This window comes from Polypterus senegalus, chromosome 13 (assembly GCF_016835505.1).
Source record: "Polypterus senegalus isolate Bchr_013 chromosome 13, ASM1683550v1, whole genome shotgun sequence".
NCBI classification, from domain to species: Eukaryota; Metazoa; Chordata; class Cladistia; order Polypteriformes; family Polypteridae; genus Polypterus; species Polypterus senegalus.
Window position 1 is genome coordinate 145,370,470 of NC_053166.1, and position 17,849 is coordinate 145,388,318.

Below are 17,849 nucleotides of genomic sequence, written 5' to 3' on the forward strand. Positions count from 1 at the left end.
GACATTAACGTGTCCGCCTGGCTGAAGCCGGCCCGGCTTCCACACAAGTTACTAGTGCATTCAAATACAAGTCTTTAAAGTTAAACTTTAAAGAAATAATAGGGTGTAATGCCTTCATGTGACTATGACTTTTATATATATATATATATATATATATATATATATATATATATATATATATATATATATATATATATATATATATATATATATATATATATATATAAAAAACACACACACACACAATCACAACACAACACAGCCACTAACCTGGTGGATCATGGAACAAACTTCTGACGCTCTTCTCTGGTGTGTTGAAAAAAGCTGTAGCCATTGAGTTGTACTCTCCATCTTTACAAAACATCTAAAGAATATATTTTTTTTCATTTTTATACATCTCAGAACTTAGATTCAATGATTGTTCAAACCATTACAAACTGTAACTTATATAATATATAACAGCACTTTGTAACTTTATTTTAAACTGAGTGATGTATCTCTCTTGGGAAATAACACACAATATATGTTAAGCTTATGATTCATGATTTCCACAATGGGGTTCAAAGTTTAAAATTGTTTGCTCCAGTTTTCTTCTTCATAATGACTGTAAACTATGTGTAATGTTTCAGTATTTAAGGTAAATGCTAGCTGTAAGAGTAGATATCATAGGATTTTTCACCTGTAAGGGATGTTCAACTGGTTCCTCACCAAGAGACTTGCAGTCCTCTGAGAAATAAATCATTGCAAAGGCAACAGTAGCTGTGACTGAAGCTACAAGCACAGCCTCTGCAACTTGCAAGAAAGGTCGATGAACATACCTGATCAAAACAGATATTCTATAATCACTTATTGAGGTAAAAATAAACACAAATATGCTTTGTGGCCACAGTCTATATTCTAAAGACATTTAGCACAATGTACAGAATAAAAGCATAGTGTATGAGTAATTATAGGCATAAAAGGAATGAATACATATCTGTAATACAATACAATTTATTTTTTGTATAGCCCACAATCACACAAGACGTGCTGCAATGGGCTTTAACAGGCTCTGCCTCTTGACAGCCATGCCTTTACTCTCTAAGAAGACAAGAAAAAAACTCCCCAAAATAAATGGAAGAAACCTTGGGAAAGGCAGTTCAAAGAAAGAACCCTTATCAGGTAGGTTAGGCATGCAGTGGGTGTCAAAAAGAAGGGGGTCAATACAATACAGTACAATACACAGAACAAAGTCTCAATACAGTATAAAAATAAAAATTTTAGAAGTATAGAGTAGAATTTAACAGTAAATGATATCACATAATATGATTTGGATTTGTTTGTTTTATCTGTAAGATGATAAATAATTTGATTTAGGAACTTGTATAGACCATTTACATTATTAGTACTACACTACCCAATTAAAAAAAATATATATCCTAAAAACATACTTAGTAAAGCTTAATAGATAAGATTTAAAGCACTTTGAAAGGTATAGAAATAGACATATAACAAGATGGATGGAAACAGTTCCTCTCATTCATGAAAATGCTTATATTTCATTTAGACAGACATAAATATTCAAACTTGCTTAATGCAATTCAAATGAAGTGACAAAGGACTGCAGCCTATCCCAGCAGCAAAATGCAGCAAATAGGACAGGAAAGGGTGTCTGACCGTAACAAGGCATATCCATGAAGAACCCACACTCATTCCTACAAGGGCAAGGTGGAATCACAATAAGCTAAACAGTACACCTATTACAAGACTGCATCTTGCACTGACCTAGAAATATTCTTTCCAAGAGAAAAAACTTTATTACAATAACTTCATAAATCTGTTTATACCATAACCCTAAATATGAAAGCAAAACCATCAGTACCTGATTCTGAATATAGTTAGCCAGTAGTTCAAACTGTTAAAAAGTGCCCCAATAATACCACCTAGAGAATAACAAAGTAGAAAGAGTTATTAACAGTGGTTTTAAATGACATGTTTCCACAAATACCAATTGTCCATGAAATTCATATAAAAAGAATGAAAAATAAATAAAATAACTGAAGAAAAATATATATGAATATAAATCTATATATTGCTATTATTCATTATTTACTTATTTGGTTGATACCTTTATCCAAGGTAACTCCTAACATTTCAGACATACACTTAATAATAATATATATTTTTTTTTACATTTATATATTGCTTTTTTCACTACTCAAAACGCTTTGCATACTCCATGAAGGGAGGGCACGGGATGCAAACCCATGATCACCTTACTGTGAGGCAGCAGTGCTACCACTGCACCACAGGGCACACATTAGTTACATTTTTTTTATTTTTCCAGTTGGAGCACAGTCAAGTTAAGTGACGTGCTGATGGTCACACATTGTCAATAGCAGGATTTGAACCCAAAACCCCAGGGGGCTTAAAGTCTTAAAGCTTTAACCACTACACCACACTGCCCCCCTCTCTCTCTCTCTCTTTATTTAATATACACACCATGCTAATAAAGAAACTTAACTAGTGCACCTGAAAGCAAGCATTAAAATAATAAATGACATTGTTTGTGCAAACATGTGCTGTAGCTTGAAAACTATAAAAGACAAGTTCATGCCCTAAAGTTAGTTCCATTATCCGACATAATAAAACCATAAAGCTTTAAATAACAGCTATGCACTTGACAATACAAGTCACAATATTACAAGATATATAGATCAGAATAAGAAAATAAACATTTACTTTCTGATTTACAATGCCCATATATGTAACATATACTATCACATGTAAACTACTATGAACTTTAATGGCAATTGTTAACCCCTAAGTAATTTATTTTTAATTTTAAACATGTCTTGATTATAGTGGCACTCCCAAATTCATAAGAATTAAGAATCTCTGATGCACTGACATTTTGACCTGACAGTAAAATATGAGGTATGATCTGATTTGAGAAGATGTTCACAGCAAGTTATAACAAATTTGGACAGTTTAATTAATTAAGAAAATCTAGTTGAGCAGGAATGTGAAGTTTACCAAACTGCATTATTCAATATGACATTTTAGGTGTGGCCACGTATAATTTAGATTTAGTTGATTGTCTGTGGTGGCCCATCTCATGAAACAATCTACTGAACATTCACTTTTGTGAATGGCCTATAAAATAAGAAGTACAGTATGTCAAAAGTAACTAAACAGCACTAAAAAAAGGAACAGATGTGTCTAGCATTTGAAGCAAATTGCTTCCTGCTAAAATAACACATATAGCTGACAAAAGAGAATAAACTAAATAGCAGTTAAGAGTGAATTGGGTTTCTTTCATAATTTTAAGCCTTTCCAAAAAATAAACCCACTAAGTGTCATCTTAAAAAGGAATATCGGAAATTCATGACTTGCCTATTACTCCCATGCACATGAAGATTGGAATTTCATACAGATTATACTCCTTTGCCTAGAATAAAATAAAACAATTGTGGTGATCAACAGTACTATATCTTCTTAACTAAACTAATGATACAAATGAATTCAAATTATGCATGATAAATACCTGTTAAATAATTATTCTTGAATAGCTGTTATAAATATAAAAATGCAGTAAAACAAAAAGTTTGGCACTATAATATGACAGCAAAAAATCTATGCAATGTAACACTACTTGTGTCAATTTCAAAAGCTGAAAAGCATATTCAGACTGAAAGAACTAAAACTCTGCTCACACATGTGCTAACAGCTACGTCTGTTTCACACTTTTTCTGGCAGTGGCTAAGACCAATCCATTTTTAAAATACTGTAAATGGGTTTTTACCAAGACAACATTTTGGCAAGATATTTCTGCAAAAAAAAATGCAAGATATGGTGCAAGATAATTTTTTTTAAATAATGCATAGAAGATGGAGGGAGAAAAAAATCAAATCAGTAAATGCATGTCTGTGCCTGAGAAAGTTTTAATTAATGATGGAAGTATTTAGGGCAGAATTTTCCAAATTTATGTACATTTTAAACTTATTTATAAATATTTCACTTTCTTCACTTCCAGGAATCCATTTCATTCTTCTTTATTTCAGTTTATTCTTCAAGTTTTGCAAACATTTATAAACAATACTTCACATTCAAAGATATTAAATGCTTAGGAACAACTGTGAAATTTGAGAATTAAAGTACATCTCACTTTAACAGTCCCAAAAAAGTAAATCTACAGCTTCTCATGAAGAACAAATATTTTTGTTGGAAGGAAATACAATGTGCTAAACATTACAAGGCAATTCCCATGACCTTATTTTTTATTTGCTACTAATTTTAATGCATTTGAAAAAAACCTAAACTAAGACTAATTTTCATATTTCCAATATTACATATTCAAGTTAAAATCTAGAATTATCATAACAAGTTGATCTATTATTACTCCTCAGAGATTAAGAAGCATGTTTGATTAATTAAGTGGGTGCAGACCTAACTTCAAACCATTAGGGTTTCCATAATGGGAACATTGTTTGTATATTTATCACCTACAAGGAAACTCGGCTTTATTGGAAACACAATTATTTCTGAAGAACCAGTTAAATTAAATTTTGCCAATAATAGCTTGTAATGAATGATCTGACAGATTTAATTCTGTTGTTAAAAAGAGAACAGAGAACAATGAGCAGGTAAAAAGTCACTATAAATATTTAATTGGTGGATGAATTAATTCACTTTACATGATTTTTCCAATTTATATTAGTAGGGGGAAAAGTAGAAAACTGTCCAGTTCTATTTCTTCATCATTGTCTAACATTTGTCTGATGCTTAAGCATTTTATCTTCAATTATACTAGTGGTAATGAGCTCTCACAATTCACACTGTTGTGTACTTTATTAGACTTTATAAAATTTACACAAATAAGGTAAAAGCAAAAACAGCTAATAAATAAAGTGTCTAACTTCAAGTACTGCTTGGTTGACACATTTTAATAGCAAGATATGGAGTACAGACTACTAACACAAAACACACTATATAAACAGCGTACCTCATTTTCAAAACGGCCAAAGTTGATTAGACCAGGGTTGGAGAGGTCACCAGGTTTGCCATGATAAATGCTCAAAAAAAAGTTCAAGGTAAATGTGGAGATCATGGATGCAAAAAACTATAAATACCAAATAAAAAAAAAAGATTAAAGTCCATAAATGCACTACTTTTTCTAGTATATTGATAACTATACTGTGGTATCTAATGGCAATTTCAAATCTTTCATATTGTCATATTGTCTAACCCTAATTTAAAAAGAGAATTTTAGATGTTCTCATTCAATTTCTCAATCATGCCTATTTACCATCACTGAAAATTAATTCAACATGCAACTTATTATTCAGCATTTTCTGACTTCTAAAGAAAAAAAGGCCAACTCAATCCTGTCATACAGCAGCTTCGATTTCTAAAGCTCAAAAGCAACAGATGTATTATATAGAATTATTTTATCCAGTGCCATAAGCATCTTGAATTATATTTGTTATAGACGGAGTGATGAACTCTAGGTCTTGAACTCTTACACTGAACTGTTAGAATGTAACATTACTGTATGCAAGAACCCTATGTATATTTTTAGACTTTAAAATAAATACATAATAAATAGTGGATTTTTTTTTATCCTACCTTTATCTGATATCTGCAAGGAAAAATATATCTGTACCTTTCTGTTGCAAACATTTTCCTTCTGGGATAATAAGAAAACAAGTCCTAACCATTCTTTATTACTTAACTACCATGTTACTTACTATTCTCCAAGTTAACATCTGGTTCCAGAAAGATGCACCTTCTTCCAAGCTGAAAAGTACTCCACCTGAGTAATTTTAAAAGAAGTCAACTAAAGCAGATCTGTATGCAAGATAAGCTGTTATGTATTATATTTAAATAAAATAATATATATATACAGTGTATCCGGAAAGTAATCACAGCGCATCACTTTTTCCACATTTTGTTATGTTACAGCCTTATTCCACAATGGATTAAATTCATTTTTTTCCTCAGAATTCTACACACAACACCCCATAATGACAACGTGAAAAAGTTTACTTGAGGTTTTTGCAAATTTATTAAAAATAAAAAACTGAGAAATCACATGTCCATAAGTATTCACAGCCTTTGCTCAATACTTTGTCGATGCACCTTTGGCAGCAATTACAGCCTCAAGTCTTTTTGAATATGATGCCACAAGCTTGGCACACACATCCTTGGCCAGTTTCACCCATTCCTCTTTGCAGCACCTCTCAAGCTCCATCAGGTTAGATGGGAAGCGTCGGTGCACAGCCATTTTAAGATCTCTCCAGAGATGTTCAATCGGATTCAAGTCTGGGCTCTGGCTGGGCCACTCAAGGACATTCACAGAGTTGTCCTGAAGTCACTCCTTTGATATCTTGGCTGTGTGCTTAGGGTTGTTGCCCTGCTGACAGATGAACCGTTGCTCCAGTCAAAGGTCAACAGCACTCTGGAGCAGGTTTTCAATCCAGGATGTCTCTGTACATTGCTGCAGTCATCTTTCCCTTTATCCTGACTAGTCTCCCACTTCCTACCGCAGAAAAACATCCCCACAGCATGATGCTGCCACCACCATGCTTCACTGTAGGGATGGTATTGGCCTGGTGATGAGCGGTGCCTGGTTTCCTCCAAACGTGACGCCTGGCATTCACACCAAAGAGTTCAATCTTTGTCTCATCAGACTAGAGATGTTTCTCATTGTCTGAGAGTCCTTCAGGTGCCTTTTGGCAAACTCCAGGGGGGGCTGCCAAGTGCCTTTTACTAAGGAGTGGCTTCCGTCTGGCCACTCTACCATACAGGCCTGATTGGTGGATTGCTGCAGAGATGGTTGTCCTTCTGGAAGGGTCTCCTTTCTCCACAGAGGACCATCGGGTTTTTGGTCACCTCCCTGACTAAGGCCCTTCTCCCCCGATTGCTCAGTTTAGATGGCCGGCCAGCTCTAGGAAGAGTCCTGGTGGTTTCAAACTTCTTCCACTTATGGATGATTGAAGGTCCCAATGAGCACAGTGGCCTCCAAGCAGCAGAAATTTTTTCTGTAACCTTCCCCAGATTTGTGCCTCGAGACAATCCTGTCTCGGAGGTCTACAGACAATTCCTTTGACTTCATGCTTGGTTTGGGCTCTGACGTGAACTGTCAACTGTGGGACCTTCTATAGACAGGTGTGTGCCTTTCCAAATCATGTCCAATCAACTGAATTTACCACAGGTGGACTCCAATTAAGCTGCAGAAACATCTCAAGGATGATCAGGAGAAACAGGATGCGCCTGAGCTCAACTTTGAGCTTCATGGCAAAGGCTGTGAAATCTCAAGTAAACTTTTTTCATGTTGTCATTATCGGGTGTTGCATGTAGAATTCTGAGGAAAAAATGAATTTAATCCATTTTGGAATAAGGCTGTAACATAACAAAATGTGGAAAAAGGGATGCACTGTGTTTTTATATATATATATATATATATATATATATATATATATATATATATATATATATATATATATATATATATATATATATATATATATATATATATATATATATATATATAACAAAATAAAGTGCATGAATTAAACAATTTTACAAAACTATTTGATAAGTTTGTTACCACTATAAACTGCTTTGGTATTTTATAACACAGCTGTGTAACTTTTATTCTAGTTTTAATTAATATGAGCTTAAATGTGTATGTTGGAGAAGGTTGTTTTCAAGTGTGGCAGCTTAGCATGCTGACTCAGACTTTTTTTTAAAAGAAAAATAACTTTTTTATAATTAACAATGTTTTGAAAGTCACTTAGCTAAGAATACAAAAATGCTAAATTCTAAACTATACATAAATGCCCAAAGAATTTTAAAATTAACTTTGAAGATTCATCTTTGGTACAAAAAGTATTGTTAGATAATTTTCATAAGATCATATCATGTTATCAAATATGTTATAGTTGTTAGGTAACATTTCTTACCAACTGGAGCACCAAAGGCTGCAGAAACTCCAGCAGCGGCACCAGCAGACACAAAATCTCTTTTTTCTGTGTCTCGTCGGAAATACTCAAATATCTGAAACAAATGTCAACGAGCATAATATTGCAAATAAAGTCAGGATAAAAAATTTTAAAAAATATCACAACCATGATCATAATGAATGTACAAATTGTTCTTTCATCCAGATCACCTTTGGAGATTATGGCAAACAAATAAATACATTAAAATGAATATCAGGAATTACAGAAAAGCTTTTAAATTCCACTTAAAATAAAACATTTTCAATAACTCAAACTATTAAGAAACACACTAAGCATGTACATTAAACATGTTCAGAATTAGGTATTCATTAATAAATAACTAAAGGTAAAGAACACTCTGTGATAAAATTCACTTATTTTTAAAGTAACCCCAATGTCGATGAAATAAAGTTAATATTTACACATTTCGTTCAAAATAACCATTCAATGGAAGTTATTTTTAAATATTTACAAACCTTAAAGTCTTTCTTTAATGACGTGGTTCTTCCCTGAGAAACACCAGCAGCTATAACAGCACCAGAATGGATCATAGGCCCTTCCTACAGCCAGATAAGCAAGAACAAATGCAGAAAATTTTCAGAAAAAAATAAGCAAATTACAAAATAAAAAAAAGGTAAGCTATAGGCCATCTAATTGAAAGGGTTAATTTTTTCTCTCATGCTGGTAAAATATAACCCAGCTGTCTCACAATAAAACAATAAAGTTTTTTTTATTCTTTTTATTGTTTTACCAGTGTCCATCCATCCAGCTCATTTTCAGAACACCCAATAAATCAATTTAATGATATCTTTATAAGAAAATTGTGAATTTCTACCAAGAACATGAAAATTATCTGTGCGACACAAAACCTTTGAATGCTAGTATATATTCAGGCCTGTGTAACATCTGTATTTTGTATGTCCCTCGTCTTTTTTTCTAGTATAAAACAATGCCACTTTAAAATATACATTTTTGAATTATCAGTAGAAATATCAGAAATAAAAATTTAGTGTGGGATTTTTTAAATAAAAATCAGAGAATGGTTTAAGGGTCTGGATCCTTTTTCAGTTCTTTTCAGCAAAATAGAGGATGAACAATAAACTTGGGATTTAATATAGTGAATGTCATTAATTTACTATTCCAGTACAAATCTATTGTGTGCTAGGCCCTGTAGGCTCTATCCTGGCAACACTGGGCAGAAGACAACTGTGATTCTCAACCTTTATGGTGTCACAACTTAGTTCTTCACATGCCAGTGTGTTCGGGACCCTCCTCAGCCCCCCTCCTTGAATTTAGTGTGATCGTCTGAGGTTAGGGGATGGTGTTGTATTCCTTAGTGAATCGAGCATGATTGTCAAATTTTTGGGTCCACATAGTCAACAGAACATCAGAGAATTACAGGAATCAAGTGTGATCGGGTGAAATGGAGGGTTTGACCTGGGGTCAGCCATGGACAACCTGCAATGGCACCACGGCCCACAAGCTGGGAAGCACTGAACTAGAATGTATAAAGATGAACATGGCAAGAACCTAAAAAATCTCTCACAGCCAACAGTCATTTCCAAGGTTCTAAAACAAGGAGACAACCTCTGACCACTGTAGCTTAAACTATTTAAACAAAAAGTACAATTAACAACAGAGATTGACACAGATTTAATAGTGGACTGGAACAAAAAATACCAGGAGTCAAGCTGGAGAAGTCTGATCTACAGGAGAAGAATTCTGTCAATTCATATGCTTGAGAATTAAGGGGGCGGAGAAGAAATGGCTATATGGCTTATATGTCTTTGAATTTGTATTTCATTTGACTGTAAGAGAAAGTATAAACAGTTGCACAAGTTAGTACTGTATAAAGAGGCACTAGTGGAATTTAAGATGAAGCAAAAGCAATTTTACCTTTCCCACTGCAAGCCCTCCTGCTACTGAGCAGATAACACCGAACACTTTAACAAGAAGGGTCTAAAAAACACAAAGAAAAACAGATTTAGAAGTCTGCAATAAACAGCATCACGATCCTAGCTTCTAATCTTTACACAATTCAGTCTTTAACGGTGATACAAAGCAGGATATGCATCTGTTTGGAAACAATCTCATGTTTCTTGGTATTTATTTTTTTCTTACAACATTTTGAATAAAAGTACAGTATGTCTTGTAAAACTTTATTTGGAGAAACAAAAAGAAATAAAGACATGTGAATCATAAGCTCAATCAGTTGCAAACTGAATTATAAAGGCAAAGTTGTTCTAACAAAAAATAAAATTAAATGTGCCTGTAAATTCAAAACTTGGGCTACTTGTTCGGAACCACTGGTCCAAACAGATCCTATTATTAATAATAAAAATCCGAGTTATTATAGGTATTTAACAAATATGAGAAGCGGTCATGGTCTGCTTTGTTGAGGATTTTGTTTTAATTTACTCTAAAAGGGTCCGACTGCTTAGCAATTGCTTCCTATTTACTACCCGTGTCATCTGCAACAATGCCTACTTTTTATTAACTGTCACTTAACTGGAAATAATTAAGGCAAACAGGTTTTAGTGAAAATGCCATACTATATCACTTTTTAAGCTGGCCTTATCCTGAGCAGGGTCACTGAGGCCAGAAACCTATTCCAGCAAGAATGGTGTGCAAGACAGGGACAATCCCTAGACAAAAGGTCAGTCCTTCACAGCAAGAACACACGCACTCACACTAGCATCAATTTAGCATTGCCAATCCGCTCAACACTGTGGCATGAAACCAGAGCACCCAGAGGAAACTCACACTGACACAGGGAGAATAAACAAACTCCATGCAGGGAGGACCCGGGACACAAACCCTGGTCTACTTACTTTGAGGTAGCAGCACAACCACTATGCCACTGTGCCACACTACTTGGCGGAAACAATGAGTTAAAAAGATCAAAATAAAACAGGCTCATATGTATTAAAATACATATTGCACATTTCAGACTTTTTTGGTCTACTGAGGACTTGGGAGCATGACTGAACATGTAGAAAGGAAACAGAGGCAAACAGCACATTAATTAAGGGGATATGTGTTTTCTATTACTTGAAATTATGTTACACGGTTTAATTCATTTTTGTTCATCGTGACTCCAGAGATGTGTTTTATGTCTGACATGCAAGTAAGATTTTTACTGTAGAGGACAATATTGCAGTTTTTACTTTGCTATAATGATTGAAGCATCTATCTATATTTTTCCTTTCATTCGTTTCCCTGCTTCTACTTTCATTTAAAAATTAAAAAGATAATATAATAAATGCTTTAATTTTTTGTAACATTTTCCTAGTTGCTCCCAAGTCAACTGACATTTAATCTGATCTTGACTATTTGCCTGGCTGTTTTTGACTAGTCAAGTGGTATCAGGGAATTCGCCAGGGGGATATGGAAGACGTTGCTGGGAATACGGTGGGCTTGTTTGTTACCATCAAACCTCTAACCATAAAAAGCAGATTAAAAAAAAATAAAGATTATGATGCCGTCACAGAGATAGATAAGTCTCATTTTTCCGAATTCATTTTTGCGTTTTGTATAACTTATTTTTTTCTGTAGAGTTTGCTCCCTTCATTTCTTCAAATTACTGACAATTAAAAAGCAGACACAGGTGCATATTACCACAATATTAAAAGGGGCCTCTACTTCAGTATGATTTTCACATTTGCCAATTATTAAACAAAGACCAACCTAAGGCATTTTTAAATAAGAAAGTAAAAAAACACGGCCTTTACTTTTCAAATTCCTTTAAAAAATAGAACAATAATGAGAGTTTTAAAATGAAAACAATAAAGATAGAAAATGGGATACAATCAGTAAAAGTCAGCCCACACTTTGCCCCTCAGTGGTCAGAGTCAAAAAAAAAAAAAATACCCCTACCAATTTTGAGATTTTAGATTAAAATTATTCCAATGCAACATCCCATTTGACATTAGGGATGGTCTGAGTATATCCAGTTCAGGGGATGTCAAACTCCTGAAGAGCTGAAGTAATTATAGGTTTTTGCTCCACGAAAGTTTCTAATCTACAAGCTAACAACTGCAGTTAATGAAATATGTCATTCAATTAAATGGCTTGTCAGGAAGAAAACTTGTACTTTCCCTAGATACAATAACAGCTAACTAGAGAGAGACACAGACAGGGGTTGGGAGCATGTGCTGAGAGTGCTTTGCCACACCCACCTCACGACAAACAACCTGGATTGGGACCTGAGTGCAGCTGATGACTTGAGTGCCTTATAAAGATTTATTTACCCTCTTTACAGTGAGACTAGCCAGGATTTCAGCTTTAAGTGCAGTTGCTTTCATTTCTATCTATTTTCCAAACCTATGGCCTCATGTACTGCATCACAAGTTCTTTAAATGTATTCTAGCAGCAATGAGCAAAAGGCAGAAACCAACCCAGGAAGTGAAACTGGGCAAACTGGGACACAAGTCAACATTCATATCAGATCTGAACTGGGCAAGAAAACTTATGTGAACAGGGGGTGATCTTACAAACTCTAAACAGAAACCATTACGGCCTGGAATGGAAATAGGTTCAAGCACCATTAGGGAGCAATGCTACCGGCTGGGCAACTATGCTACCTTAAAATTTTTTTGGTGTCACTTCAAAGTTTGCAAACTAGCCAAACAACTGAGAGCTCCTTTTGAAATCTAGCATCTTCTGATCCACATATTAGAAAACTGATAACTATAAGGTAAACACTTTGTAAAACAACAATTTATATTAGAACAAGTGTATTCCCCCACCCCACCCCCCATTTACAGCTGGTGAAATCAAGGAGCCTCTAGATTATTGGACAGAATATACATAAGTTTATCCAAAATATGAATTCTGTGAAAATGAAATGTACTTAACAAGTCAAGATTTTAAGCCTGGATTTTTTAATCCAAAATTTCAATTTTATAATATTAATATTATTATTTTATTAGATCCCCTACAAGGCCTATGTAACTTACATCTGCAATAACTGGGCAAACAGCAGACATTTACACTTTTTACACAGAAAATGGTATATGACTGTCCCCTGAATGAAAGTGACTTTTAAGTTTAGTTTAAACCCTGAATCTACGCAAGCCACTGAACCCTCCAAATGTGAAAACGCACAGGAGCACAAGCATGAATTGAGGGGACATGTATCCAAATGGTAAAAAGTCTATGATGTTCCATCTTAGAAAAACTTTACATTAAGAGCAAAAAAGCACCACATGACCCACACACAGAAAAAAAAAGTTTTAATGTCTCAAGTGTGCTGTTGAAACAGCTTGTGTGGTATTCAAATGTTTTATTGACAAAGCAAATATTCATTCACCTATCTTTTGTAAGTGACGCATGGGTTGGACGGACATCCCGACCAGGAAAAGGGATAGCTCCTTACCCCAATGGGAGGCTCCTGGCAGGCAGAAAAACATCCTGGCCAGGAGAGAGAAAGGTTCCAGACCCGGAAGTAATGGCCACAAGGGATGGACAGACAGCCCATCGAAGGAAGATGATGTTGCTGGGGTCTCTTTATTCCACCAGGACACTAGATGGCAGCAGCCCTGGATATTGGTGCACAGAGGGGAACCAGTAGACATGCTTGGAGATGTAGTCCGACAACACAAACCTGCAGGAGTCCATGGGTGCCACAAAGGGGCGCTGCAGGGAGATGCACTCCCCAGTATGTGGGACATCCATATGACCCAGAAGTGCTTCCATCAGGCAGTAGCCCTGGCACTGGAAGTACTCCCAGGTCCTCAATAAAAGGGACTGCACTCCCTTATCCAGGCAAGTCAGTGTTGGGAGAATGGAGAGCAACACTCTACCGGAGGAGGGTATTGCGGTGGTGAGAGGAAAGGTATTGTGGAGTGAATTGAGGAGGAGAGAGAGATAACTTTGTGCTTAGTAACTTTTGGAGGACTGCCTTCGTGTGATCGTGTTGGAGTTTGGGGCTTGCCGACAGCCCAGTTCCATTACACTTTATACAAATGTAATGTCTTCTAAAAAATATGATCAAATATTTGGCTGCAACTAATGATTATTTTGGTAGTCGACCAATTTATTTATCAATTAGTCACAATTATTTCATGCCTGACTATTTTGATGCCTGCAACCTGTGGTTGCACATCCTGTTCTGGGCTCCAGTGCATGTCTTACCTCATCTGCTCACGTCTGTCAACCTGTAAATGTCACCCTGATGTCTCTGCATTAACACGATTAAAATTAATAATAATCAAATTAAAATAACAACCAGTGAAACATATGAATTTGAAAATAGTCAGATGTTTTATATTAGTGTGACCATCACAATAAAAAAGAAATACATTAAACAATACAAACTAAAGTGCACATAGTCTTTAAACAAAAAAAGTGCATTTAACTTAACCAAAAAATACATCGTTAAAACTGAAATGTTTTTCATATTTTAGTAAAAAATGACAAAATGTAGACATAAACTATATAATGCGTAAAGCATGAAGTGCAAAGTTCAAATGAACACTTTCACAAAAGGTTCAGGGACGATACAATAGCTTCCATGGTGCAGCAGTAGGAATTGCTGATTTATAATCAAGAGTCCCCCGGTTCGATCCTGACTGCCTCGTATATTTACAATTTTGAGTAGTGAGGTGCTCTTATTGTTAATATTATACAATAAACACATACATTTGATATGCGTCTGTAACAGCCACTGTAAATGTATAGTATTTGTAAAAGTTACCTTTTTTTTTCACTTTTATTCTCTCAGTCACAATCACAATACATACTACCATCCTCCCCTCCTGATCTGACCTTAACAGAACTAACTAACAGCACCACCATAAATTCTCAAGAGACAGAGGCATCACAGCTCCAGGATGCTTGCATTTCAGATGCTCATGCATCACGGTGGTGCTGCCGTGAAAAGAAGGCTCCGCTTTACATAATCTGCATTCAACTTTTTTTTCTTTTTCGGTGAAGTGTTTCCACACTTTAGAAAGTTTCTGTCTCAATTTTTTTCCATCTCCTTCCCCCTTCTCTATCCGATTCACCATTGCAACCACGTTTATTTTCCTCTACATTCTTCTTCTCCTCAGACATTGTTCTTCGTTGGTAGGACTGTGTGCAGTCTTGACAAACAATAACAAACGATACTGCCCACAGACTTTCATGTAGTGCATTGCAGTTACAAAAACCAATGTGGTTCTTTGGGACTGGAGCCCCTATTGAAGGCTCTGTTTATGACGCATTGACAATAAAAAATCTGCGTTGACGATTTTTTGTAGTCAACGTCATTGATTACGTCGACTAATCGTTGCAGCCCTAATTAAATGAAAAATGGCACAGGGTTGAAGCTACTGCTTTCCAGACAGCTTCATGCCTGAATCACGTCTATACGCACTCACCATTTACACAGGGGCTTTTTTCAGAACACTCTGTGTTAGTAACTGGCCTCGTGCAAGTGTATGTGCATCTTGTAATGGACTAACATGATGTGCAGGGATTAGGTTACACCATACATATTACACAGCTGGGACAGATTTCAGCTTTCTATGATTCTGTAATGGAAATAGCACTTTTAGACAATGAATGAATGGATGACAAAACATAAAAATTAGCCTCTAAAGATAATTACACACAAAATCGGAGCTGCCAAAAGTTTTTCCATATTAACCGACTTACGAAAAAAAAAGAATTACCCTGGTTATATAATTATACATTGTTCTTTCCATGACTCTCAAGATAACGGCATACATCTTTCAGAACAAAGAAGGTTATTCATACCATAATTCAAATAGTATGCAGAGCAAAGAAAAATCTCAATGGCTTCCAGATGTTCACAAGAAAAAACATGCACTAAATGAATACATAAGATACTGTATCAGCAGGACCAGATGGAATTAGTCTTTAAGTACTTAAGGGCCTGTGCAGACCAGTTTTGTGGTATCCTCTGCTATCTATTCAGTCTGTCACTAAGGCTTCAGATCTGTTATATTCAAGCAATAAATTAAATATGTTTAATTAAAGTAAGTTTTAAAAAAGCAAAGAAGACAAATAGCACAAAGCCCTCAACATCATCATGTCTCCCTGAAATGTTGAGGGTGGGGAAAAAACCCACCAACCTTGAGGCGAACAACACGTGGAATCTTCACTCCATTGAGATAACACTTTATCTGAGGAATCCCACTACCAGATGCTACAGGCTGAAAAAGGATAACAGCATCAGATTAACTACCAGCCACACACACAAGAAATCTTGGCAAATACATTAAGCATGTAATTTACATAAACAATTACATATAAACAAATAATTGACCTATGATTTTCCATGGAACCTTGTAACCATACATATAAGCAACACAAGAACACTTAAGTCGTCATGACTTATTGGTTAATTAATAGCTAAGTCACTCCAGAATCTCAACCCAGCTTTTGGTTTAAGAATTCAACATATCTGCAAAAACAACATAGTCGATCAGTTAATTCCAAGATTTCCTTCCTCTGAAAAATTCCATGCAAAGTTTAGGAGTACCTTTAATGACTTTGCTGTCTATGTTGACTCATAAGTATATGTATTAGATTGTAGCATATTTTTTAGTAATGCGTTTGATTTGTGCATCATTTAAATAAAGTGATCATCATGCAAGGCACTACATATGTAAGTAATTGATTAATAAATGAAAAAATAGCAGTACATGATTGTTAAAGTATTATGTACCAATTATGCCAACTAAATATAAGAAATTTTGTTATGGCAAGTTAAGGTGGCAAACCTGGATTTAATCCTACTGCTCAAAAATATCAAAAATGATAACAAAGGACGTCTGTGGGAATTTTACATCTTAAAATTGGAATACTAATGGAAAATAACAGATGTACTTGTTTTTATAGAAAAACGGGAAATCAATGTTTCCTTCAATATATTTTTAAGTAGTGGATGTGTGGGTTTGGAACAAATTGCTCGTTTATGTTATTAAAGCACATAACATGTTAAATTTAGGAAGTAACTGGATGAGAAACTAAGAGTTTATTTTTATTATTTAGAAATTACAGTAATATGTTACAAATTTCACTACCATATCATTAAGCTGTTGTTTCTTTTTCTTTTTGGCTCTACGTGTTCCAGGCAAAATATAGTATTAATTTGTATTTATAAATAATAATATTCATGAACAGTGTCTTACAAAAGTACTGAGCCTTACACCATATTTATATTTTCTATTACCCATTCGTCTTTTCTAAACCAGCTTAATCCAGTATAGGGATGCTATGGTCAAAACCTATCCCAGCATCACAGAGCACAAGGAAGGGTGGAATAGTGGTTAAGGATTTGGACCTCAAACCCTGAGGTTGTTAGTTCAAAACCCGCTACTGATACTATGTGATCATGAGCAGGTCACTTTACCTTCCTGTGCTCCAACTGGAAAAACAAATGAAACATAACCAATTGTATACATAAAGGTGTCAGTCAAATAATATTTTCTAAAATATTATCTATTTACTAAACTGTGAACATCAGTTGATCCCATATATATCCCATATATATATAGAAAACTAACTTCTGCAGTATTGAGTAAAGTGAAACCTGAGCTTTTTCTAAACAAAGACCAGTATGAAATGGGATGGCAATCTGTCCCTGTGCATATAACAGTAGTTTAGTTAGACAAGGTTTTCCAACCCAATCCATGTCTTTGCTAATGAGAGAAAATGGAAGTAGCAGAGGAAACCGATGCAAAAACAAGGAATACATGGAAACTACACTCTGAAGGTGACATAGATTAAGAAATGAATCTATGTCTAACTGACAAAGCCACCTGCTACAATGACGAGGTGCCCCTACCTAAATAAAGTGAAAATAACATTACATTTAGCAAAATCTGAAAACCTTCAAAGGAGTACTTATCAAAA

The 17,849-nt window shown here is 35.0% G+C and overlaps 1 protein-coding gene across 1 annotated transcript in view; it reads right to left on the reverse strand.

Moving 5' to 3' along the window:
- Positions 1–17,849, reverse strand: part of clcn7 (chloride channel 7) — a 44,905-nt gene that overhangs the window by 15,337 nt on the left and 11,719 nt on the right. The window contains exons 7-16 of the mRNA XM_039774986.1: positions 16,064–16,144; positions 9,882–9,944; positions 8,462–8,545; positions 7,947–8,040; positions 5,730–5,794; positions 4,985–5,101; positions 3,376–3,430; positions 1,862–1,922; positions 680–818; positions 271–364 (exon numbers count right to left, since the gene is read on the reverse strand). Coding sequence (XP_039630920.1) covers positions 271–364; positions 680–818; positions 1,862–1,922; positions 3,376–3,430; positions 4,985–5,101; positions 5,730–5,794; positions 7,947–8,040; positions 8,462–8,545; positions 9,882–9,944; positions 16,064–16,144 — 853 coding nt within the window. The remainder of the gene's footprint in view (positions 1–270; positions 365–679; positions 819–1,861; positions 1,923–3,375; positions 3,431–4,984; positions 5,102–5,729; positions 5,795–7,946; positions 8,041–8,461; positions 8,546–9,881; positions 9,945–16,063; positions 16,145–17,849) is intronic.